This window comes from Thalassophryne amazonica, chromosome 5 (assembly GCF_902500255.1).
Source record: "Thalassophryne amazonica chromosome 5, fThaAma1.1, whole genome shotgun sequence".
In the NCBI taxonomy this organism is placed as follows: Eukaryota; Metazoa; Chordata; class Actinopteri; order Batrachoidiformes; family Batrachoididae; genus Thalassophryne; species Thalassophryne amazonica.
In genome coordinates, this window is record NC_047107.1 from 28,206,171 (window position 1) to 28,234,135 (window position 27,965).

General features: G+C 39.4%; 1 protein-coding gene across 3 annotated transcripts in view; it reads left to right on the top strand.

The window, feature by feature from the left end:
- The window catches only part of LOC117510233 (rapamycin-insensitive companion of mTOR-like), a 179,871-nt gene that overhangs the window by 125,818 nt on the left and 26,088 nt on the right, over positions 1 to 27,965 (top strand). For all 3 annotated transcript variants that reach the window (XM_034169867.1, XM_034169865.1, XM_034169866.1), the window contains 10 exons: positions 2,100 to 2,180; positions 7,761 to 7,861; positions 8,097 to 8,262; positions 9,887 to 9,988; positions 10,162 to 10,208; positions 10,296 to 10,431; positions 10,523 to 10,722; positions 12,991 to 13,117; positions 26,114 to 26,278; positions 26,724 to 26,800. In XM_034169867.1, the coding sequence (XP_034025758.1) occupies positions 2,100 to 2,180; positions 7,761 to 7,861; positions 8,097 to 8,262; positions 9,887 to 9,988; positions 10,162 to 10,208; positions 10,296 to 10,431; positions 10,523 to 10,722; positions 12,991 to 13,117; positions 26,114 to 26,278; positions 26,724 to 26,800 (1,202 nt within the window). The remainder of the gene's footprint in view (positions 1 to 2,099; positions 2,181 to 7,760; positions 7,862 to 8,096; positions 8,263 to 9,886; positions 9,989 to 10,161; positions 10,209 to 10,295; positions 10,432 to 10,522; positions 10,723 to 12,990; positions 13,118 to 26,113; positions 26,279 to 26,723; positions 26,801 to 27,965) is intronic.

The following is a 27,965-nucleotide window of genomic DNA, read 5'->3' on the forward strand; positions in this document are numbered from 1 at the left end:
CATTAGAAACCTGTTATGTCCCTACACTCCTGCTCGGAGCCTGAGGTCAGTGGATCAGAACCTTCTGAGGGTCCCTTGTACCACTTTAAGACCCGAGGAGATCGCTCTTTCCAGGCCGTTGCGCCAAGGCTCTGGAATGATCTCCCTTTGTCTCTTCGTTCACTGGACTCTGTTGATGTTTTGGGAGCAAACTTAAAACCCATCTGTTTCTCCAGGCATTCAAACCATAGTAGTGAGAGGGCTGTTTTATGATCACTGTGTGTGTCTTAGTGTTATTTTATTGTGATGTAAATTGTATTTTTCACAGAATTTTTATCTGTGTGTGCCTTTTGTGAAGCACTTTGTGACTTCCCTTGTCTGTGAAAGGTGCTATATAAATAAACATTACATTGTTCTTAAACTGTTGGACTATTTTTTCACGCAGTTGTTCACAAAGTGGTGATCCTCGCTCCATCTTTGCTTGTGAATGGCTGAGCCTTTTGGGGATGCTCCTTTTATACCCAATCATGACACTCACCTGTTTCCAATTAACCTGTTCACCTGTGGAATGTTCCAAACAGGTGTTCTTTGAGTATTCATCAACTTTCCCAGTCTTTTGTTGCTCCGTCCCAGCTTTTTTGAAATGTGTTGCAGGCATCCATTTCAAAATGAGCAAATATTTGCACAAAAACAAAAAAGTCTATCAGTTTGAACATTAAATATCTTGTCTTTGTGGTGTGTTCAATTGAATATAGGTTGAAGAGGATTTACAAATCATTGTATTCTGTTTTTATTTACATTTTACACAATGTCCCAACTTCATCAGAATTAGGGTTGTGTATATACTTGCATCAATTCGACAAGCAATTGTAATACTTTAAGGTCAAACTGAAAGATAAGGTTGCTGCTACTTCATCAACAATACAAAAGTTGGCGGCCAAATTTAAAGGGCGAAGTCGAGAGACTTGGCGACAACTCAGTTGCCACTCGACGAAAATAACTGAACTTGTTTGTCACAATGGATGATAAGCATTGATGGTGCTATCACAGATGTGTAAGTTGCCCATGCCATGGGCACTAACACACCCCCATACCATCACATATGCTGGCTTTTGAACTTTGCGCTGGTAACAATCTGGATGGTCTTTTTCATCTTTTGTCTGGAGGACACGACGGCCATGATTTCCAAAAACAATTTGAAATGTGGACTCATCAGACCACAGCAGACTTTTCCACTTTGCATCTGTCCATTTCAAATGAGCTCAGGCCCAGAGAAGGTGGCGGCGTTTCTGGATGTTGTTGATGTATGGCTTTCACTTTGCATGGTAGAGTTTTAACTTGCACTTGTAGGTGTAGCGACAAACTGTGACTGTAACTGACAGTGGTTTCTGAAGTGTTCCTGAGCCCGGTAAGATCCTTTACACAATGATGTCGGTTTTTAATGCAGTGCCGCCTGAGGGATCAAAGGTCACGGGCATTCAGTGTTGGTTTTCAGCCTTGCAGATTACGTGTATAAAGTTCTCTAGATTCTCTGAATCTTGTGATTATATTATGAACTATAAATGATGGAATCCCTAAATTCCTTGCAATTGAACATTGAGAAACATTGTTCGTAAACTGTTGGACTATTTTTTCAAGCAGTTGTTCACAAAGTGGTGATCCTCGCCCCATCTTTGCTTGTAAATGGCTGAGCCTTTTGGGGATGCTCCTTTAATACCCAGTCATGACACTCACTATTAGTGTCTTCAGTTTCCAAATGCTTATTGAGTGTTGCTAGAAGGAAAGGTGATGTAACACAGTGGTAAACATACCACTGTCCCAGCTTTTTTGAAACATGTTGCAAGCATCCATTTCAAAATCAGCAAATATTTGCACAAAAACAATAAAGTTCATCAGTTTGAACATTAAAAGTCTTGTCTTTGTGGTGTATTCAATTGAATATCGGTTGAAGAGAATTTGCAAATTATTGTATTCTGTTTTTATTTACATTTCACACAACGTCCCAACTTCATTGGAATTGGGGTTGTATGTATGTATGTACGTACATACAATGAAAATAAAAGCTCCTCTTCCCTTCATTCTGGTTTATTACTTGAACTGTTTCCATCTCTGTCACATAGGGTCTTGTTGAAGTTGTGACCAGTAGTGACGATCAGCTGGCTGTCAGAGCAACCATCCTCCTGGGAGAACTTCTGCACATGGTAATATAGAAATAGGGGTTGCATTTGTGAGGCATGGAATGTTTTCAATAATAAAAACATTTTTTTGCCATTCAGAAATGTTTCCCACTGATATATATATAAAAAAAATCTTATAATTTCATTACCCATTTTAAAATATGTTCAAAATTAATAGAAATGAACAATTTATTTAATAATCAGAATTTAATTTAATAAAATGTCCAAAGTTATTCAACAGCAACAGATAAAAATGCTTTGATGTAGTAAAACAAATGCAGACAAAATGTACATGTGACAAAGTTACACTGGCTTGGAAAGTATTCAACCCATTGGTATTTCACGCATTTTAATTTGTTTATGCTTTTTCAAATGCAAAACGTAAATCAGGCATCTCAGTATAAAAATTTCTAAAATGATCTTCCTCAAGTTCTGGTCACACGGCACTAACGAAGGACAACAAGAAATTTGGACTTGGGTTGACTTTCGGAGACATCGTTTAACCGTCGTCCAGCTTTGTTTCTGTAGCTGGAGCTTCGCCAGAATTTTCAAACTGTTGAAAAATGTGAACAAATCCTGATGACAACCTCAGCCCGTCCGTACTCCATTTAGCTTTCTGTTTTGACAGTTCCTCATGGTTTGCGTACTTCCTGTACCGTCAGCGTTCCGTTTGACTGTCATTCAACTTCGTTCAACCTACCTACAGTGGTGGGCACAGTTCCGATAATCTGATAACCGATAATTATTGAAGATAATGTTTTCATTATCGGATTATCTTTTCAGATAACTTTGAAAACCATTATCGGATTAATTATCTTCGATAAATTTTTGCCCGATAATTTTTAGACCGGTAACGTGGTAAAAAAAGTTGAACAGCTACAAACTCTTATAAAATTTAAAATCAGTTGAACACGTATCTGTTAAATGTTTTGTAGCAGATGTGTAGTTCTACCCTCTGCAAAAAGAGGAGAGCTGCTTCTAGAAGAAACCACTCTATCCTCTGCAGGCAAAGGAGAACCGGTCACAAAAAAAGCTAATTTTTTTTTTAACCCCATACTGATACGACTACAATATCACCCAAGTCACAGAGGTTTCTCTTATCGTGCCCCTGTTCTGTGGAATGATCTCCCTGCGTCAATAAAACAGTCAGATTCTGTGGAGATTTTCAAGTCCAGACGCACTTATTTTCTCTTTCATACGGCTAGCATACTGGTACAGTTTTGTTTTACGCTTTTTACTCTTTTAATTCATTTATTAGTAATTGGAGCGGGCTGCGGTCTCAACTTTACCTAAAGTCTGGGTCTTTTAGTGAAGTTCAGGGCTAGTGGCCGGCGATCACCTTAGTATTTCTTCTGTTTTTCTTGTTTAATGCTGGCAAATTATACAGTGTTTTTTGTCTTTCTGATGCCTGATTCTGTTTTTTCTCTCCGTTTAACTCTTGTGAATATATTCTCTGTGTTTATATACGTTATTCTGTTTGCGTTTTTTAAATTCCACGCATCTTAAATGTAGCAGAGTAGCAGCAGACACAGATTATCTGGAGTTTTGTTTTGGCAAGTCTCTACTGCCATCTACTGGCCAGTAGTGTTCATGGCAGTATTCAAACTGAAGCTGGGCTGATATTTTCAATCACTGTACTCGGTTCCAGCGCAAACTACCACAGAACCGCACGGTGTAAAAGTTCAGAGCGCATGATTTATGTTCTCACACACGTACGTTCAAAAACCACACGTCGGACTCATGTTTCCAGAAGCAAAACGTAAACAGAAGCTTTTTTTTTTTCAAACTTAATTTACAAAAACTCTTGATGGGAGATGTCAAAGTAAAAAAAAACAAAACAAAACATTACAAGACGGGTCTGCGGTGTTTGCACAGGCACAGTGCGTGAGGTGGTCGTGAGATGTTAAATGCAGCTCGTTACTCCATGTATACTAAACGATGCAGGACGCGCGATTAACCTGAATCATGGCAGTGTTGTATTTATTTTGACCCCGGTTATATCAGATGGTTATCTAATTACAACTTGGCTTTTTTGTTTGTTTGTTTGTTTTGAAAATGCCCTTTTTTGGCATATACAAAAGCACATTTATCTGTAAACACCAACACACCTCACATTAACGTGTTGGTTTACATAACCAATCAGTGTTAGCGGAGGCACATTTTACCCAGAATGCCATTTGTCTGTGTTTGTTACAAAACTTCAGAATTAGTGCATTATTCAACATTAAAAGATATGTGATATATCTTAACTTTGCACAAATGACAGAATTGACATTAATGGAGTTATTCTATCACAATTCATTTTATTTACACCAAACCATAAGTCAGCATTGCTTTATCTTCCAATACCTCGGCCTGACGGCAGCATTGTGTAGAGAGTTGAGCTTTGTAGCTTCTCTCAGCTGCGCTTGTACTGGAAGCCATGTAGTAAACTGGAGCTTCCGGCAGGGAGCAGAACACTCAAAGACAGAAGTGCTGACTCATTGTTTGGGTCTGTGGTCGCCTTTGATGCTTTGAGAAGCGATCGTGGTGTTAAACTCAAAATCAGCTTGTTAGTAGTTGCAAGTGTACCAGAGACAATACTGGAATTTGTTGGTTATTGGTTATCTGTAACTTCCGATACATTTTTTGGGTGGTTTATTGTTTTAATTTTATCAAAGATAACTTTTCAGTTATCTGATTATCTGTTATCGAAGTCAATGTTTTGGTTATCTGTGCCCACCATTGCCTATCAAGTCTGACATCTTGCACAAACGTTGACGATGCTGGGACGGTTCAAAAACTATAGCTGCGACGAGCTGAACGTGACTCATCCATGTGTGGGACGAAAAGCAACATTGGCATACAGAAATAATAGCGGCAAGAATGTTTTATCAACTACTCTATTTACACACGTTCCAGTTGTCTGTCTCATGATGATGTGGTATAGAGGAGGATTTTCATAAAAAGAAGACCTGAAAGTTCAGCTACAAATTGCTACAATGTACATCTGAGGTTCAAACCTAGATATGATGTTTTGGTGAAAGAAAATATTTCTCTGCTCCACTTCATTGGTTGTCTGGATTGTCTCTGTGTTTTTGACTAACTCAGTTTTTGAGAACTGTCTACTCCACCCAGATTTACCATAGAGTCCCATACTATTTGTATTTCTTAATTTTTATGTAAATAACATTCAAGACATATTCAGTGACTTGGAAATGTTCATGTATCCATCCCCTGACTTGTCTGAAGAAACCTTGCAATAAAAGGGATTACAACCCCTGGCAAAAATTATGGAATCACCGGCCTCGGAGGATGTTCATTCAGTTGTTTAATTTTGTAGAAAAAAAGCAGATCACAGACATGACACAAAACTAAAGTCATTTCAAATGGCAACTTTCTGGCTTTAAGAAACACTATAAGGCTTTTATAACACCTTGCAGTCTCTGAGGCATGGACTTAATGAGTGACAAACATTACTCTTCATCAATCTGGCTCCAACTTTCTCTGATTGCTGTTGCCAGATCAGCTTTGCAGGTTGGAGCCTTGTCATGGACCATTTTCTTCAACTTCCACCAAAGATTTTCAATTGGATTAAGATCCGGACTATTTGCAGGCCATGACATTGATCCTATGTGTCTTTTTGCAAGGAATGTTTTCACAGTTTTTGCTCTATGGCAAGATGCATTATCATCTTGAAAAATGATTTCATCATCCCCAAACATCCTTTCAATTGATGGGATAAGAAAAGTGTCCAAAAATATCAACGGAAACTTGTGCATTTATTGATGATGTAATGACAGCCATCTCCCCAGTGCCTTTACCTGACATGCAGCCCCATATCATCAATGACTGTGGAAATTTACATGTTCTCTTCAGGCAGTCATCTTTATAAATCTCATTGGAACGGCAATAAACAAAAGTTCCAGCATCATCACCTTGCCCAATGCAGATTCGAGATTCATCACTGAATATGACTTTCATCCAGTCATCCACAGTCCACGATTGCTTTTCCTTAGCCCATTGTAACCTTGTTTTTTTCTGTTTAGGTGTTAATGATGGCTTTCGTTTAGCTTTTCTGTATGTAAATCCCATTTCCTTTAGGCGGTTTCTTACAGTTTGGTCACAGACGTTGACTCCAGTTTCCTCCCATTCGTTCCTCATTTGTTTTGTTGTGCATTTTCGATTTTTGAGACATATTGCTTTAAGTTTTCTGTCTTGATGCTTTGATGTCTTCCTTGGTCTACCAGTATGTTTGCCTTTAACAACCTTCCCATGTTGTTTGTATTTGGTCCAGAGTTTAGACACAGCTGACTGTGAACAACCAACATCTTTTGCAACATTGCGTGATGATTTACCCTCTTTTAAGAGTTTGATAATCCTCTCCATTGTTTCAATTGACATCTCTCGTGTTGGAGCCATGATTCATGTCAGTCCACTTGGTGCAACAGCTCTCCAAGGTGTGATCACTCCTTTTTAGATGCAGACTAACGAGCAGATCTGATTTGATGCAGGTGTTAGTTTTGGGGATGAAAATTTACAGGGTGATTCCATAATTTATTCCTCAGAATTGAGTGATTCCATATTTTTTCCCTCTGCTTGGTCTAAAAAAGTAACCGTTACTGACTGCCACAATTTTTTTTCCTGATTTCTTATAGTGTTTCTTAAAGCCAGAAAGTTGCCATTTGAAATGACTTTAGTTTTGTGTCATGTCTGTGATCTACTTTTTTTCTACAAAATTAAACAAGTGAATGAACATCCTCCGAGGCCGGTGATTCCATAATTTTTGCCAGGGGTTGTATTTACAGGTATTATACCACAGAGGCCCATTACTTATGCAACCGATCGTCTTGGCTTTTATACTTTTAATTTATATCAAGTTGTAGAGATTTGCTTTGAGTTTGAATTTAAGGAAGATAATTTTTGAAATTTTTATATTGAGAAGCCTAATTTAAACAAATTAAAATGCGTGAAATACCATTTCCATTCCATTCCATTTTCTTCTGCTTTATCCGGAGTCGGGTCGCGGGGGCAGCAGCTCAAGCAAAGCCGCCCAGACCTCCCGATCCACACACACCTCCTCCAGCTCCTCCGGGGACCCCCAAGGCGTTCCTGCGTGAAATATCAAGCGTCCAAATATTTTTGCAAGCCACTGCATTGGCACACGTTGAATTTACAATAAATCATCACTTGTACAGCTAGTTTTCTGTAGATGAGTCGGGATGGACAAATACTAATACTATAAGTCACTAAATATGTCCTGGACTTTATTTTATTTATTTTTTTATGTCAGTTGTTAAAAATGCAAACAGTATTGTACTGTAGAGTAAATTTGTTCTCAAACTCCAGGAATGAGACTTGGGGCTTCTGTGACTGTGAGTTGAGAAACTGTGCATAGTGTGACATTTGTCTGTTGCATCATAATTCTCAGTTTCATGGTACCTTGTCTTAGAGAAGGACTGTCATTTAAAAAAGTCAAATTTCAGCTACAGTTTGCAAAATGGCACATTGGAGCTTCAAGTTCAAGCCTAGATTTAATCTGTTTTCTTGTAACAAATCTCAGAATCATGATAGTTCTGTAGATTCAGCAATGATAAATTAATGCACCTTTGTTGTCTTATTTAGGCAAACACCATCCTTCCTCATTCTCATAGTCACCACCTGCACTGTCTCCCCACCCTCATCAACATGGCAGCATCCTTTGACATCCCACAGGAGAAACGACTGTGAGTTCCCTTACACGTGCATATGTGTTCCTTCTTACAAAAACATTGACAACACATTTAATGTCACTACAGAATCTCTCGTAATGTTTTTATTAGTCTAAATCTGTGATGCTTCACAAAATCTTTTTGATCTTGTCCATGATTTTGTAACAGTAACAGCAGTACAGTGCAAATTGTTTTGCACACTAGAGTGCTTAGAATCCTCCTCCTTTTTTACTGTACTGTCTTGTTCCAGTCGGGCAAGTGCAGCAGTTAATAATTTGAAGCGTTTTCATGAGAAGAAGAAGAAAGGCTTGAAACCATATAGTCTTTACCTGGACCACATCATCCGCAAGTCTGTGTCTTCACATAATCGCAGAGAGTCCCACTCACGTGCACCAAGAGACATCTATGTCATCAAGGTAAGCTGTATACAACCTTTTTCAGGTTTTCTGGGTGGCTGAACTGGTTTGCTCCACTTGCGGTGAAATACTGATGGAGCGTGAGATCGACAGACGGATCGGTGCAGCGTCTGCAGTGATGCGGTCGCTGTATCAGACCGTCGTGGTGAAGAGAGAGCTGAATAGAGGAGCAAAGCTCTCAATTTACCGATCGATCTACGTTCCGACCCTCATCTCTGGTCATGAGATTTGGCTCATGACCGAAAGAACGAGATTGCGAGTACAAGTGGCCGAGGTGAGTTTCCTCGGCAGGGTGGCTGGGAGCTCCCTTATAGATAGGGTGAGGAGCTCGGTCACTCGGGAGGAGCTCGGAGTCGAGCCACTGCTCCTCCACGTCGAAAGGAGCCAGCTGAGGTGGCTCAGGCATCTTTTCCGGATGCCCCCTGGACGCCTCGCTGGAGAAGTGTTCCAGGCACGTCCCATTGGGAGGAGGCCCCGGAGAAGACCCAGGACACCCTGGAGGGACTACGTCTCTCTGCTGGCTTGGGAACGCCTTGGGGTTCCCTTGGAGGAGCTTGGGGAGGTGTGTGTGGATTTGGAGGTCTGGGCGGCTTTGCTTGAGCTACTGCCCCTGCGACCCGACTCCGGATAAAGCGGAAGAAAATGGACACCAGCAATGTGGTGAAAATACTTTGCATAGACGCTGTGGGGGTGGAATGCTGCACTGTGGTGGTGAAAACTGTCGGTACCTTGACACTTGCACAAATTTCATCCCCGCACTGGCACGCAATTTGATGTGCCAGAGAGCAAACTCATTGTAAACTGTGTGTGGCTGCATGCACGTGCGTAAAGAAAATTTTGAAATGTTCAAAATCTCTGGCACGCATTAATTTTGTGAGTGATCCACACGTGAACATTGCATAATCTGTTCGAAAACACTGTGTGTCACTGCGAGTTATTGCATAAGCGCAGCACATCACATCACAGCTCATCTGAACGATTATGAAATGTTAAATCTATAGTAAACATAATTTTACAGATACACATAAGAAGGATGCAACTGTTTTACCAAGCCATTGCCATATAAATATTACAAATAATTACCTGTGAGACGATTCAAAATGCGTTCTCCACGTCATGAACCACACGAGAACAGCTGCATCTGTAGAAAATTCCTGTGATTCTGGAAGCGATTAGAGGTGGTTTCATCAATCAAGCTCTGAGAGCAAATGATTAATCCACTATGAAATAATTATTTCATATAATGCAGCACAAAGTGCAGCATCCAGTGGGACAAAGCAGGTCGCATTGGCATGACAAATTGTATGGCAAAATGCTTGCAAGTGTCAGGGTAGCTTATGTTGTTAATCCTGGCATCATATTGGTAGCATTCTTTTGTATTCAGACGTGTGTAAACACCGTGAGCAGTATTGCACTTATACCCGATGTATAATACAATAAATATAGTAATTATTGTGTCGGGGTTATGACTACAGAGGCAAAATGCACAGTTCAGTTTGAGGTGTCCCTTGTACTTAGTTTTGAGTGGGGATTATTCAGGTAAATTATGTTGATCACTGGTTAGAGGCAGTAAGGTAATGCAATCTCTGATTAGTGTTGAGTTGTTTGTTTGTTTGTTTTTAAGGACACAGAGGAAGCACTGATGATGAACCTGAGAGACAGTCAAATACTAAACCATAAGCAAAACCTGGAGTGGAACTGGCTGCTCATTGCTACCATTCTAAAGGTGAGGCTGTTCTTTATTTTTATTGTTTCTTGTGAAGCACTTAAATTTTTGTCTGTAGTAGGTGCTATATAAATAAATCTTTGTTACTTGTGTAACACCACAGACACAGTCACAACACACGTGTTTACTGGCATGTTTTCCTCTGCCTAATGTTTAAATGTTTTCTCTCACAGTGGCCAAACATAAACCTCAGGAACAACAAAGATGAACAGTTGCACAAGTAAGAGTAACTGTCTTGTAATAATTGTGTTGTACTTATTTCACAACACGTAATTATCTGATAACATGCCATTTATTTGTGATGCAGGTTTGTACGTAGGCTGCTGTATTTTTATAAGCCCAGCAGTAAGCTGTATGCAGGGCTGGCGTTGGATCATCTTAAGGCCAGACAACTCACTGTGGTTGGCTGTCAGTTCATTGAGTTCCTCATGGACTCTGATGAGGTCAGATGAATGTGCATGTGCAAATATGCGCATTCCTTCACATTTTTCTCTGTCGACCTTCACTTTCACATCTTATTCTCACTGTCACCAGGATGGCCAAGGTTACCTGGAGGATCTGGTGAAGGACATGGTATCTTGGTTGTCCTCCTCTTCAGGGATGAAGCCGGAGCGTTGTCTGCAGAGTAACGGTCTACTCACCACACTCAGCCAACACTACTTTCTCTTCCTGGGAACGCTGTCTGCACACCCACAGGGTGTCAAACTGCTGGAGAAATGTGGCCTGTTTCAGTGGTGAGTGAACAGGAAAACTTTAGACATTTTCCATTGCATATATTATAAGGGTCAGTTTATACCTAAATCTAGAGGGATGTTGAGGCATGCATTATTTCTGTGGATGTCTTGACCTGATCGAATTGGTCAGAGTTGGCCCAATCGAGGCATTATTTGATTGATCAGTATCAGATAAATTAAACCAGGGTCACCAACTGAGTGTGCAATTCCTTTGCTTCTTTTATACTGTAAGCTCAGTGCAACTGGACTAATAGCAATTCATGGCTACTGCTGCTGCTTCAATACCAGTGATGGGAGGTTTGTGGGAATTCACGGAAACCCTGGTTTTTACTTCTGTGGTGAAAGTTTCTAGTTTGTTTTTGTTTTCTTGGCTTGGATTTAGTCTATGGTCTAATTTCATGATGTTCTTATTTGTAAAATCCTTTGTAAACGTTGTGATGAGACTCCACAGTGGATAATAAGTCTCAGGTTTTCACGTTTTGATCCGAGATTGAAGGATAAATGTATCGTGCTGCTGCTCGTCCACACAGCAGCAAACGAGAGACGCCGTTACAGATTTTACCGTGAACTCTGCGTCATGTTGAAACTGTAAAGAAATGGATGGAAATGTTCTGCTGCAGGGAAACTATTTAAAGTTTATCAGGAATACATTCATATGAGTAATAATTGTGTTGTACTTATTTCATAACACGTAATTATCTGATGACATGCCATTTCTTTGTGATGCAGGTTTGTACGCAGACTGCTGTGTTTTTATAAGCCCAGCAGTAAGCTGTATGCATCTTGGTGGCTTTCCTCACGCTTCTTCTTGCACAGTCACTCAGTTTTGTCTACAGTCTACAGTTTACATGCATATTGTTAGTATTTCTTCATAACTTATGTAAATAAAGTCTAAGACGCATCCAGTGGCAGCTTTACCATCAGAGAGCCTTGTCCATAATGACCACAAAAGACTCCAAGCTGTCATTGATGTTAAAGGGGGCAATACACAGTGTTAAGAACAGGGGTATGTAAAGTTTTAATCACGGTTATTTGGGTAGTTTCTGTTGTCATTATGATTTAAAAACCGTAAACACAGTTGTTTGACAATAAATGACTTCACCCAACCACTAGCCATGGTGGCCATCTTGAAAAATGCATATAGCCATTTATGCAACGTTTAAGCTAAAATTTGCTACATGGGTAGCAATCAGCAATCCCAAAAACGAAATATGATGGTTTTTGCGAATTTTTAGCTCACCTGGCTTATGTTGTGGGTCGCCTGTCTGGTGGTGGCATGTGTAAACATTATCTTCTCCGAAATCTGACCCAGTGAAGCTGAAACTTGGCCTAAATATTCCATCCAATAAGGACACCAAAGTTTGTTCAAGGCATTCCAATCCGATCTCAAACATGGCTATATTGAAAATGCCACCTAGAATGAAAATTTCATCTCAGTATCTTTAAAAACTGCTAGTAGTTAGGTCCCAAACATGCCCAGTAGGTTTTTAAGGTTTTTATTCCAACGGTATGAATTACGGGGGATATAGCGATCAGCATGTCCATCCGTCCATCCTTCTGTTTTCGCTTGTTAGCATGATATCTCAAGAACCAGTTGACCAGTTTCATTCATGTTTAGCATAAGGATGTACATGGGTGATCCCCCGACACCAGTCAGTTACAGTGACCTTGGGGTCCATTTCAAGGTCACAGCGACATATTCGAGATGTTGTTATTCCCGCCCTTGTTAACGCGTTATCTCAAGAACCAGTTGACCAGTTTTATTCATAAGCATAATAAGATCCCCCTGTATGAATTATGAGGAATATAGCGGTCAGCATGTCCATCCTTCCGTCCTGGTTTTGCTTGTTAGCACGATATGTCAAGAACCAGTTGACCAGTTTCATACATGTTTAGCATAAGGGTTTACTTGGGTGATACCCTGTGTGTGTGTTTTTGTTTTGTTTTTTAATAAAGGTCTCCCACCCCCACTTTTCTCTTTGATGATGGGCCTTGGGCCTCAGGTTGGGAACCAGGGTTTTAATGGACTGTATGTCAAGAAACGTCTCATGAAAACCACAGAAAACCCTATTTGGGATCGGCACTTGAAAAACTGCAAAAACATTCAACCTGATAGAAACTGGTGGCGCCAGTTGATGTAGCAGTGCACACAGTGAATCATATTTCTTCCCTGATCTTCATATAGTGAAATAAAGTACAAGTTGATTCTAAGACGATCAGAAATGTTTGTTACAAGAGAAATGTTACACCTGTATTCTGATTTTGCAGCCTGCTGAATCTTTGCTCTGTGAAGAACCAAGATGCTGTGCTGAAACTGGCTGTATCCACACTGGATTACAGCAGAGATGGTCTGGCCAGAGTGATCCTCTCCAAGATCCTCACTGCTGCTACTGATGTAAGGCAAACTCATCAGCATTACAGCTGGACAGGCACACAAAAATACTTACAAACAGGGGTGCAAGAGCTCTGTCCACAGATGGATTTCTGTCCATTTGTAATTTTTCTCCCTCAAGTTTGTCTTCTGACATATATAAACTTTTATATATGATTTCTGTGAGCAGATTAATCATTTTTATCCCACACAAGCCGCGCCACTGTTTCTGTAAGCGCAGTGCACCTGCATTCTGATTGGTTGAAAATGCGAGCGGGACTCAAATACTTTTCATCTCCATGCTGATTAGAAAAATATTGAGTGAGTCACCATGAATGCGCTAAATTCAGCAAGTGTATTTTGTCAGTAAATCATTTTTAAACAACCAAAAGGTAAGTCTTCAAATTAACACTGTCATGAGAAGCAAAGCTTCTGTACCAAGTAAAAAAGTAAACTCTGAAAATATAATGATGTTAGTTCTTCTGCTGTTGGTAGTGCTGTCAGTACCGAGGACACAGTTTTTTCCACAACCATTGTAAAATTTCAAGCATGGACAACAATGCTGCAGCAAAACAGTTGTGCAGCACAGTATCCCTTTGAAGCATGCATTAGGCTTTATGAAGCATTGCTTTGTATTGCTTCGCTTAAGGGCCCCTTCACACATACAACCCCTGGCAAAAATTATGGAATCACCGGCCTCGGAGGATGTTCATTCAGTTGTTTAATTTTGTAGAAAAAAGCAGCTCACAGACATGACACAAAACTAAAGTCATTTCAAATGGCAACTTTCTGGCTTTAAGAAACACTATAAGAAATCAGGAAAAAAAATTGTGGCAGTCAGTAACGGTTACTTTTTTAGACCAAGCAGAGGGAAAAAAAATATGGAATCACTCAATTCTGAGGAAAAAATTATGGAATCATGAAAAACAAAAGAACGCTCCAACACATCGCTAGTATTTTGTTGCACCACCTCTGGCTTTTATAACACCTTGCAGTCTCTGAGGCATGGACTTAATGAGTGACAAACATTACTGTTCATCAATCTGGCTCCAACTTTCTCTGATTGCTGTTGCCAGATCAGCTTTGTAGGTTGGAGCCTTGTCATGGACCATTTTCTTCAACTTCCACCAAAGATTTTCAATTGGATTAAGATCCGGACTATTTGCAGGCCATGACATTGACCCTATGTGTCTTTTTGCAAGGAATGTTTTCACAGTTTTTGCTCTATGGCAAGATGCATTATCATCTTGAAAAATGATTTCATCATCCCTAAACATCCTTTCAATTGATGGGATAAGAAAAGTGTCCAAAATATCAATGTAAACTTGTGCATTTATTGATGATGTAATGACAGCCATCTCCCCAGTGCCTTTACCTGACATGCAGCCCCATATCATCAATGACTGTGGAAATTTACATGTTCTCTTCAGGCAGTCATCTTTATAAATCTCATTGGAACGGCACCAAACAAAAGTTCCAGCATCATCACCTTGCCCAATGCAGATTCGAGATTCATCACTGAATATGACTTTCATCCAGTCATCCACAGTCCACGATTGCTTTTCCTTAGCCCATTGTAACCTTGTTTTTTTCTGTTTAGGTGTTAATGATGGCTTTCGTTTAGCTTTTCTGTATGTAAATCCCATTTCCTTTAGGCGGTTTCTTACAGTTCGGTCACAGACGTTGACTCCAGTTTCCTCCCATTCGTTTCTCATTTGTTTTGTTGTGCATTTTCGATTTTTGAGACATATTGCTTCAAGTTTTCTGTCTTGACGCTTTGATGTCTTCCTTGGTCTACCAGTATGTTTGCCTTTAACAACCTTCCCATGTTGTTTGTATTTGGTCCAGAGTTTAGACACAGCTGACTGTGAACAACCAACATCTTTTGCAACATTGCATGATGATTTACCCTCTTTTAAGAGTTTGATAATCCTCTCCTTTGTTTCAATTGACATCTCTCATGTTGGAGCCATGATTCATGTCAGTCCACTTGGTGCAACAACTCTCCAAGGTGTGATCACTCCTTTTTAGATGCAGACTAATGAGCAGATCTGATTTGATGCAGGTGTTAGTTTTGGGGATGAAAATTTACAGGGTGATTCCATAATTTTTTTTCTCAGAATTGAGTGAGTCCATATTTTTTTTCCCTCTGCTTGGTCTAAAAAAGTAACCGTTACTGACTGCCACAGTTTTTTTCCTGATTTCTTATAGTGTTTCTTAAAGCCAGAAAGTTGCCATTTGAAATGACTTTAGTTTTGTGTCATGTCTGTGATCTGCTTTTTTTTCTACAAAATTAAACAACTGAATGAACATCCTCCGAGGCTGGTGATTCCATAATTTTTGCCAGAGGTTGTAGCATGATTAAGTATGAATCGGGGCAAATCACAGCGAAACAGCCCGAATGAGCGAACCACGAAAACATTGAGCCAGTTTAGGGATGGACACACGGTCGGGCAGGTGTGAATGATCTCGCTGCAATAGTTTCGTGCACGCTGTGGAGAAACAAAAACAAAATGAAAACCACACACCATATAAAACACTGCAATTTCCAATATTTAATCCCTCTTATGGACTGGACAATGCAAGTATGATCCCTCTGTGCCTCTGCATATGACCCATGATCACAGATGTCTAGTCATGTAATGACATGAATGAAGCAGTACGCTGTCATTATGTCCAGCCAGGTATATAAATAGGCAAAGGCTATTCACCCAACTGTTGGGCAGATAAGTCATACATTGAACATTACACGCACAACTGTTGGGCAGATAAATATGATGTCTTACCTTATTTGCCCAACTGTGATTGTGTATTTGACACGTTTTGTGCATCTGAACTACGTGTTTTACACCACTTTTTGAGGCTCTATTGCGGCATGTGTTTGGCACATTTAACGGCGCCATCTTTAATTACTATGAAAACACAGCAATGGATGAAAGCAGACAAACTTCATAAGTGTTTTGAACGGAAGCCTGTTAACGATGACGAAACAGTTTTTGAACAAAATCCTGCTTGTTGTCTGTAAGAAGGTGTTAGTTTGACACAGTTCCCTGGGTGTGATGTCCCAAACAGAACCGCTTTAGATCACAACCCCTCCACGGTCTGCGAACCCTCCTGCAGCCGGCGAGAATATATCTGCCTTTTTTCCCTCCCGCATTGAAACCGGAAGTGAACTTACAAGTGCGCTCATTGGTCGGTTGTGGTTGGGCATACAGTAGTGTTCAGAATAATAGTAGTGCTATGTGACTAAAAAGATTAATCCAGGTTTTGAGTATATTTCCTGTTACATGGGAAACAAGGTACCAGTAGGTTCTCACAAATCCAACAAGACTAAGCATTCATGATATGCACACTCTTAAGGCTATGAAATTGGGCTATTAGTAAAAAAAAATGTAGAAAAGGGGGTGTTCACAATAATAGTAGCATCTGCTGTTGATGCTACAAACTCCAAACTGTTATGTTCAAACTGCTTTTTTAGCAATCCTGTGAATCACTAAACTAGTATTTAGTTGTATAACCACAGTTTTTCATGATTTCTTCACATCTGCGAGGCGTTTATTTTGTTGGTTTGGAACCAAGATTTTGCTTGTTTACTAGTGTGCCTGGGGTCATTGTCTTGTTGAAACACCCATTTCAATGGCATGTCCTCTTCAGCATAAGGCAACATGACCTCTTCAAGTATTTTGACATATCCAAACTGATCCATGATACCTGGTATGCTGTATATAGGCCCAACACCATAGTAGGAGAAACATGCCCATATCATGATGCTTGCACCACCATGCTTCACTGTCTTCACTGTGAACTGTGGCTTGAATTCAGAGTTTGGGGGTCGTCTCACAAACTGTCTGCGGCCCTTGGACCCAAAAAGAACAATTTTACTCTCATCAGTCCACAAAATATTCCTCCATTTCTCTTTAGGCCAGTAGATGTGTTCTTTGGCAAATTGTAACCTCTACTGCACGTCTTTTATTTAACAGAGGGACTTTGCGGGGGATTCTTGGAAATAAATTAGCTTCACACAGGCGTGTTCTAACTGTCACAGCACTTACAGGTAACTCCAGACTGTCTTTGATCATCCTGGAGCTGATTAGTGGGTGAGCCTTTGCCATTATGGTTATTCTTCTATCCATTTTGATGGTTGTTTTCCATTTTCTTCCACGCGTCTGTTTTTTTTTTTTTTGTCCATTTTAAAGCGTTGGAGATCAACAGCCTATAATTTTTTGCACCTGCGTATAAGTTTTCCCCTCTCCAATCAACGTTTTAATCAAACTACGCTGTTCTTCTGAACAATGTCTTGAACGTCCCATTTTCCTCAGGCTTTCAAAGAGAAAAGCATGTTCAACAGGTGCTGGCTTCATCCTTAAATAGGGCACACCTGATTCACACCTGTTTGTTCCACAAAATTTACGTACTCACTGACTGAATGCCACACTACTGTTATTGTGAACACCCCCTTTTCTGCTTTTTTTTTTTACTAATAGCCCAGTTTCATAGCCTTAAGAGTGTGTGCATATCATGAATGCTTGGTCTTGTTGGATTTGTGAGAATCTACTGAATCTACTGGTACCTTGTTTCCCATGTAACAATAAGAAATATACTCAAAACCTGAATTAATCTTTTTAGTCACATAGCACTACTATTATTCTGAACACTACTGTATATGCTTGCATATTTACTTTATTGAACCAACAGTTGGGCAAATAGCCACTCCAATATGAATAATTACTACAATCACCGGACACTGATAGATTAGATATTGTTGTATAATTGGTGAAAATCACTGGATTGCTATAAATAATAAATAAAAGGGGATCCAATACAGAACCCTGCGGTTAAATAAAAAGTAAATGCCACTCGCAGGATGAAAACCTGCAATTTACAAACGCTCTGAGTAACAGATGGACAGAAGCTTAAAATGCTCAAAATCCACAAGGAGATAAACGTACTTTTTAAAAAAAGAGAAATTAGGCCATGTACAGAAAAGGAAGTTTTTGTGGTCTTTAACTACTGCGAAAAAAGTGCCATAATAACTGACAAAATGGCATTTGTTATGGCATATTTTTGGTGATTCCATGACTGAAAATGGCATATTTGTCACACTATTGGCTTGTCACACTGTGAGTGGTGCTCCATTGGACAGACACCGCGTCATGTGGAACAGACCTCGCATGAGTGACATGACATTCAGATCGCCCACTGCGTGTTCACAAGATGTGACGGTGCGTTTCACCTGGGACAGCGTGTCAATGTGCGCGCTGTGCGTTCATTCGCTGCAGCCTGTTGCAAAGGCGATATATTTGAATTTTGAATTTATTTTATTTCGACACACATGGTTGAATAAAAAAAGAAATACAATATTTACAAACACAAAACAAAACAACAATGCAGCTAAACAGAAAACAAAATACAACATTCCAGAACTGACCAAAATCAAAACCCATGTGACCGAAAGGGGGTGGGTAGAAGCATAACATATGAAGACCCACCCCTTGTTCCACGAATTCAATAAATACACTCACTACTAGTTAGATTCATTGATACACCCAGACACACACATACGTATATATACATATATATATACACACACACACATGCACATGTATGCATATATATCTATACACACATATACCTAAGCATACATACCTACACACAAGCAAACACTACATACTAGACACAGTCACTTCACAATGATCTCACTACAATATTTTGAAACAATTACTTTCTTGCAGTCGCTTAAAACATGCCAGAGTACCACACGTTTTGATCTCAATAGGAGACTCATTCCACATCTTCACCCCCGTCACGGATACACAAAAATCTTTTACATTAGTGTAAATTAATGGTTTCTTGAATAATACATAGCCACGTAAACTATACTCAGAATCCCTCATTTTGAACAGCTTCTGGACATGTCTCGGCAAGACTTGGTTTTTTGCTTTAAACAAAATATGTAGTGTAATGTACTCCACCATATCTCTAAATTTTATTACGTTCAAAGAAATGAATAGGGAATGAGTTGGTTCACGATAGTGTTTATTGCAGATGATACGTATGGCTCGTTTTTGTAGAAGGAATACTTGATTATTGTTTGATTTGTAAGTATTTCCCCACGACTCAATGCAATATGTCATGTATGGTGCTATTAAAGAATGGTATAAAGTAAGTAACCCTTCCCGTGATAGTTTGTCTTTGGCTTTATACAAGATGGCGATAGATTTGGACATTTTTGATTTGATATAGTTTATATGTGCTTTCCAGCTTAGTTTATTCTCAATTATAACACGAAGGAATTTATTCTCTGTTACTACCTCTATTTCCGTATTGTTTATAGTCAAATTTTGAAATTTAGGTAATTGTTTATTTCCAAATATAATACATTTAGTTTTCCCAAGGTAGAGTGACAATTTATTAGCGTCAAACCAAGCCTTGTACTTTCCCAATTCGTTCTCCACCATGTCCAGAAGCTGTTCGACATTATTACCACTGCAAAAACACAGTTGTGTCATCAGCAAAGAGGACACACCTCAGTGATCTTGACACCCAGCTTATATCATTAATATACATTAAAGATAACAGTGGACCCAATACTGATCCCTGCGGCACACGTAATTTCCTGGAGTTCAGAATCGATATTGTTAAAGTGAACATATTGAAATCTACCATGTAAATAACTATTTATCCAATCATATGCAAAACCTCTGATTCTGTATTGCTGCAATTTAGATAATAGTATTCCATGATTAACTGTGTCAAATGTTTTCTTTAAATCAAAGAAAATGCTTACTGTGTATTGTTTATTATCAATTGCAGTCGCTATATTTTCCACCAAATCCATCACAGCAAGTGATGTAGTCCGAGACTTTCTGAATCCATATTGTTCTTCGCAGAGTACGTCGTATTTTGATAAATAGTCCTGCAGTCTCTTAGCAAAAATTTTTTCTAAAATTTTGGAAAATTGTGGCAAAAGTGAAATAGGTCTATAATTAGAAAAGGTGTGTTTATTGCTGCATTTAAACAGAGGTATTACTTTGGCTATTTTCATTTGAGAGGGAAATGTACCAGTGCTCAGTGACAAATTGCAAATGTAATTGAAAGGTTTTACAATACAATCAATTTTTTTCAATAAAGCCATATCCAAATTGTTAAAATCAGTTGATTTCTTACTTTTGGAACCATGCACCAAATCAATTATTTCTCTCTCATTAGTGCCACCAATAAACATTGACATAGATTTTTTAAATTATGTATTATTGACCCAGACGTTGTTATTCGATGAGTCAATACTACTAGCAAGATTTTTCCCAACATTAACAAAATATTCATTAAAGTGGTTAGCAATAGACTTATTGTCATTGATCATATTGTTACTATTTAAATGAAAAAATGAAGGATAATCTCTAACATTTTTACTCTTATTTATTATTTCATTCATAATTATTTTAATAATATAGAACAAATAATTATTATTATTATAATAATAATTATGTATTTCTACGTGAGGACAGCAAGCAGACACATGCGTATCATGGCGGTCATGTCCTTCAAAACACTGTACGTGTTCCCCAGCTGGGACATCCAGGACCTGAGAACTCAATAGCTGCTGCTGTTAGCGGCCACTTTCTGATAACATCAAGTACCATATTATTTTTGATCACAATCCAGTGTCATTTATACTTAGGGTTTCTGAAAACATACCCTTCCAGAGAAGCTGGACATTTAACCCTCAACTTATTACAGATGTTAGGTTCTGTGAATTTCTAGAGTCACACATTAAGCTATTTCTTGACACCAATGATAAAAACAACACTCCCTTATTATTGTGGGAAGCTTTTAAAGCATACTTGAGAGGTTGCTTTATTATGTTCCAGTCTTCTCATACGAAATGTAGTAAAGTAAATGCCCTGTCACACCTTGAGGATTTAGCCAGCGTATGCCGACTGTATTAACCGCTGGCATACACTGGCGTGCATATAATATGTTATGGCTAAGTTTTGTGTACGTTAAGTGCATGTTGAAGCATGCTGATATACGTCATAATACACGAGCACCTCCAAAAAGTTTGGGCATGCCAAAAATTTTCTACGTATGCCAGTGTACGATTCATGTGTCCCACACATGTGGGACATATGTTGTAAAAAAGTTATGCTGTTGTTGACTAGAGATTGGTATCGAAATCCAGTTCCTGTTAAGAATTGATAAGAAAGACAACAACATCAATAGCCTTTTTGCTTGGCGATTCCCTAATCAGTTCACATTCAGCCGGAGCAGCTGTTGTTTTTGAGGGTGTGTATTGGGAAAATAATTATTTCTCGAAGTTTATTGTAGACCTGCAAGCTGTGAAGCGCTGGGTCTGCCCAACCCCTCCTTAAAGACATTTAAAGATGTCTTTGTGCTGATTAAAGTCACTAAAGCCCCGGTCACACGGCACTAACGAAGGACACCGAAGCCAAAACGAAACAAGAAATCTGGACTTACGTTGACTTTGAGACATTGTTTAACCGTCGTCCAGCTTTGTTTCTGTAGCTGGCGCTTCATCAGAATTTTCAAACTGTTGAAAATGTGAACGAATCCTGACGACAACCTCAGTTTGTCAGTATTCCGGTTTGCTTTCTGTCTTGAAGGTTTCTCATCCTTTGCGTAGTTCCTGTACCATCAGTGTTCCGTTTGATTGTCATCCATCTTGGTCCAACCTCCCAAGTCTGATGTCTTGCACGAACATTGACTATATCTAAATGGATCAATAACAAAACATCCAGAACCGAGCTGAACATGACTCATCCGTATGCGGAACAAAAAGCAACGTTTTCATACAGAAACAATAGCGGCAAGAACATTTGATCAACTACTTTAACTATTTATGCACGTTTGCATGCTGTCTCTGGCTCCAACGTGCATGTGCGTGCACACGTTCAAACCTCTTGTCAAGACAGTGCAGCTTTATTTATGTCCAGAGATCTAGGCTCTAGTGACCATGTACAGATTTTACACTCAACAAAAATATAAATGCAACACTTTTGGTTTTGCTCCCATTTTGTATGAGATGAACTCAAAGATCTAAAACTTTTTCCACATACACAATATCACCATTTCCCTCAAATATTGTTCACAAACCAGTCTAAATCTGTGATAGTGAGCACTTCTCCTTTGCTGAGATAATCCATCCCACCTCACAGGTGTGCCATACCAAGATGCTGATTAGACACCATGATTAGTGCACAGGTGTGCCTTAGACTGTCCACAATAAAAGGCCACTCTGAAAGGTGCAGTTTTATCACACAGCACAATGCCACAGATGTCGCAAGATTTGAGGGAGCGTGCAGTTGGCATGCTGACAGCAGGAATGTCAACCAGAGCTGTTGCTCATGTATTGAACGTTCATGTCTCTACCATAAGCCGTCGCCAAAGTCGTTTCAGAGAATTTGACAGTACATCCAACCAGCCTCACAACCGCAGACCACGTGTAACCACACCAGCCCAGGACCTCCACATCCAGCATGTTCACCTCCAAGATCGTCTGAGACCAGCCACTCGGACAGCTGCCGAAACAATCGGTTTGCATAACCAAAGAATTTCTGCACAAACTGTCAGAAACCGTCTCAGGGAAGCTCATCTGCATGCTCGGCGTCCTCATCGGTGTCTCGACCTGACTCCAGTTCGTCGTCGTAACCGACTTGAGTGGGCAAATGCTCACATTCCCTGGCATCTGGCACGTTGGAGAGGTGTTCTCTTCACGGATGATGCGAAGGAGATGTGTTGCACTGCATGAGGCAAATGGTGGTCACACCAGATACTGACTGGTATCCCCCCCCAATAAAACAAAACTGCACCTTTGAGAGTGGCCTTTTATTGTGGGCAGTCTAAGGCACACCTGTGCACTAATCATGGTGTCTAATCAGCATCTTGGTATGGCACACCTGTGAGGTGGGATGGATTATCTCAGCAAAGGAGAAGTGCTCACTATCACAGATTTCGACTGGTTTGTGAACAATATTTGAGGGAAATGGTGATATTGTGTATGTGGAAAAAGTTTTAGATCTTTGAGTTCATCTCATACAAAATGGGAGCAAAACCAAAAGTGTTGCGTTTATATTTTTGTTGAGTATATTTATTTTTATTTATGTCCACAGATCAAGAATCCAGTGACCAATTTCATATTTCTTTATTTTAAGACTCAATAAAATGTTGACATAGAAAACCTGTAAAGCCTACTTTTAGTGCACAGAAAATTCACAGGAAGTATTGATAATGGAATCGATAAAGAATCGGATCGATAAGCAGAATCGATAATGGCATTGATATCGATAAAATCTTTTCAATACCCATCCCTATTGTTCACACACGTTTCTTGTAATTTACTCATAAGTCGAAATACGTCCATTAATGCTATTGATTGGCTGAAAGCTACAAACAGAATGTTTCAAATATTAAAACCATTCACACACAGAGTAAATAGAAGGTCTTACCTGTTTGTTTCAGTGGAATTCATCATCACAGTCTGATGAAATTGTATCCAAATAAAGCCTCCTGATTTTCAAAAACGACATCTGAAAATATTTTAATTCTTTGTCCTGGCTGAAAAAGTCCCTCTGTGACACCGGCACTTTATGCCACAGTTGCGCCATCAGATCATGGTTTCTGCATGGGAGGACTGTCCATCAGGTTGTTGAGTTGCAGCACCTGGTGTGGCTGAGCTGATCTGGGACTGGCACGTTCTGCTACAGGTGTAATCCATTGGTTGGGTGTCTGTGGGTGCTGACTTAAATCTCAGCTGTCAGCAGAGCCTTTTCCTCACCGGGCCTCGCTCTTTGGGCCACAAGTTGAAACAGTCGCAGAGCCTCAATCATTAATGTCTCATTTACCACAGGGATCACTTCACTCTGTTTGCACGCGATGAAATCATACCATTAATCACAAAGAAAACAAAAAATAAAATGTTAGGGTTTCAGAAAAAATAAAATGTTAAAATTACTCAGTTTTGCCTCCGTCAGTGTTTAAGTGTTCCACCTGGGTTCTGCCTGCAGTGGAAACGCAAACCAAACCAGACTTGACCATTCCGACACGTATAATACCATAGCACCAATCCGAATCACTCGGTGGAAACAGGGCTATCAGCATACGCTGGTTGTCATCAAGGTGTGACAGCTGCATTATTTATTAGACATATGCCTGCGCATGCCAGCATTTTTAATATGGTCTACATACACAGGCTAAATCGTCAAGGTGTGACAAGGCTGTAAAACAACTGGAAATAGAAGAGCAGATTCATCAGTTGGCTATGGATAATGCCCAGCAACCCTCTTTACAAAAGCATAAAAAATTTCAGCACTCAAATACAAACTTAAAATATTATCTGATAGAATTTGTAGAGCCTTTACCTTTAATAAACAGAAATATTTTGAATTTGGTGGTAAGTCACATAAATTATTAGCAAGGCAACTACAAAAATTTGAAAATGATAGGACTATCCACAAAATCAAATCAGAAGCAGACATTACTCTCGCCTCCCATAAAGACATGAATGGCAACCAACCCAATCTATCTCCACTCCCCCCACCCCCACAGACAACAAACAACCCAACATACCACTTTCATTGTACCCAGTAAAGACTATTCTATTTTATTGTTTGAATACAAATCCAAAGAAATGTCACTGTATCCATCCAGATTTGAGGAGAGCAAATCTGGATGGATCCAGATTTGCTCCAACAGGAACTTTAATTAGTAATCCAATAAAATCCCAAATGATTCTCAGTCAACTTGCAAAAATAGTCAGATAGTCCAGCGAAAAATCTCGACAGAAATTTGCCCAACTCTTCAACCGTCAGTGCTTGTACTTCAGCTAGAGATGTCCCAGTGAATACTGCAAATGCATCTAGACGGCTTATGACGTACTGGATTTGTTTTTTGTGTTAGAAGAATGAGCACCGTCAATATGCTTGTTCAAATCGTTGTCCGTCACGAAAACAAACCCCACCATGTTTGTTTTAAAGCTAAGTGCCATTGCCACAAGTGTGAGCATGCGTCGTGGTTGGGGCGTGCAATAGCACAAATCGTATAGTACCAAAATTGCATGCTAAACAGCACTATTGCAAAGTAAATAGAACAAATAATCCATGTCATGTGACATACAAACCACCAATCAAATGAGAAGGATCTATTCAGGCATTACATAAATAATAATAATAATAATTCATAAATTGTGGTTTTCTTGCATCTGTTCCACAGTTCTTTAACATTAAAGTTAATTGACTTGCTTCATTTTCAGATGGCACAAATGTATAAAGCAATAAACAACCAACTTCCTAGGAATCTTCCAAAAAAAAAAATTCTAATGGAGATGGGCATTATCATTTGAGGTGTGATTTAAATTTAAAACCGCTTCGTGTCAGGGCAACTGTTAAAAAAAAAAAAAAACATTGTATTTTCATATGTGGAGTGAAGATGTGGAACAGATTCTGTTTGGAGCTAAGGAAATGTCCATGCATGGCCCCTTTCAAAAAGTGGTACAAAACCATGGTTCTCACAGGGTATAGGGAGAAAGATAGACTTTAACAGTCACAGGGTGTTTTCACAGATTTGTGTATTTACACTATTCTTTTTCTGTAGTTTGTAAATATGTATGTATCCAAAGACTGTATGAGTGCATGAGAATGTGAGTACAAATATTCTTTTTTGGTGTATGTAGGAATTTTTGACTGTCTGTGTGAAGACAGGATAGGACATTTTAATCTAACTGGCCAGTGGAGAAGGGGTAGATTATATAAATTTATGCTTCTTCCTACTCCTTTTCTAACATTTTGAGTTAGTATATTGTGGGGGGTTTTTTGTGTGTACCATCACATGTTCAAAATAAAGCCTACATTCATTCATTCATTCATATAATAAAATAAAATAATCAAGGAAATTCTGTTAATTGTAAGTCATCACATTGTTTGTGGACCTGTAATGCCCACTCTTACTAGTCTACCTGTTAGAACTGCATCAACTTTTTCTTTTCCTTCTGGTGTTGCTGTGCAGACATGCAGGCTGTATGCCACCAAGCACCTCCGTGTGCTGCTGCGTGCAGGTGTGGAGTTCTTCAGTAGCTGGGGCATGGAGCTGCTGGTCACACAGCTTCATGACCATAGCAAGGCCGTTTCCATGGAGGCTCTGGACATACTCGATGAAGCCTGCGAGGACAAGGTGACCGCTGTGCACCACAGTCTGCTGTCAGTAATAATCAGTGAGAATGTCTCTCCAGTGGCATCCAGAAGCACTGGATTACATACCAAGACTCCATTTCAGTAATGGCTACTTTTTAAATGCTTTTGAGCAGATAAGTTTAACTACTTCTGTATGGTTTGGCTACTTTTTGTTAACTTGATTTCTGCTACTGAGCTATGTGTTAAACTGCATGCCGTACACTATGCTGTTGGGTAAGATATTGATCTTAATTGGCTAGTATCAGTGAAAAGTATATATTTTTGGAAAATTTATGTATTCATATTTAAAGGAAGAGTCAGTTGCACGGTGCAGAAGGGTTCACAGACAGCACTCAACTGAGTTATGGTGTGTTTGTTTTTTTAAATCTGCTGACTGTTGTCTGCTCTTCTTATGACCTGACTTGGTTTGTTGTACTGGTTCACAGGCAAATCTCCATGCTCTAATCCAGCTCAAACCAGCTCTGTCCCACCTGGGTGACAAAGGCCTCCTGCTGCTCCTCAGGTGGGTGTATAACCTTGAAGAATTGCCAAATAAAAGCTGAGGGGAAGTTCAACTTGATTCTTTTTCTCTTATGTGCATTCTGGATTGTTTGACTCAGGCATTGATGGTATATCCTATCCATATAGTCACCTACGAATCACTGTAAGGGGGCATTATTATTATTGTCTTATTTTACCAGGATTTACAGTCAGCCCTACTTTCATCCAGTTGTTGTAACTGGCACAGTATTAAAAATCCTCACTCTGAAGTTGCACACAGTAGACATGTAGAATATCATCCTGCTGTCCATCTGGCTTCACAGGGCTTTGTAAGCTTATATATTTCTAAGTTTAAGAGTTTGACATGACAGTCTTTAAACATCTGATTGCCATCATCACATTTGTGTTTCTTGATTCTTTAATTTGTCCTCATTGAGTTCATGAATACAGCTGTCTACTTCAGAAGTGACCCTTAAATGCTTTGGGTTTCATATGGGATTCATACATCAGTTGCCACCATGCAAGCATGTCGGAAGGTCAGCTGTCGGGGAGCACTATGTTGATGAAGCAATGCATTTTGGGTTGATTTTGAATATATGCGGTGGGGAGGATTTGAAAAAGTTAAAGTGTTTCATTTTAATGCACATGGAAGTGGTATAATCTTCCAGAAATGATGAGAAGTAGAATCTTAAAGGATTTATGTGTTTTTGGAAGATTCCTGCCTTTTTTATGACCCTTCTCTCCAACACTAGAATGGCATGGTAAAAAGAAATGTCAACTACCACCAGCAAAAAAAGAAGAAATTCCTGCATGATTTGTTTTCACCATAAGACTGCTTTCCAGACATACAAAAGTGTTACGTTTCAGTTTTTCATGTTGTATAAGCAGCAGTGGCTTTGGTAACCATTGACCTCGGCTTTGTAAATGAAAGAAACTGACAAACAAGGTTATTTCAAGCTGTTTGTAAACTGAATTACACCTGCTGTTACTTTCATCGTACATGCGGTGACAAAATTATACCATTGTTGTTTTTACTGTATTTTACAGGATACGTTTCTATACTTTTGCTGAAGTCTAGGAATAATTCATGCATAGTAATTAGTCATTTTGAAATGGGCAAATATAGTAAGCTACTTTCACGGTGACTGAAAATAAAGTAACCTTCATAATGTTTCAAGAAAACATTA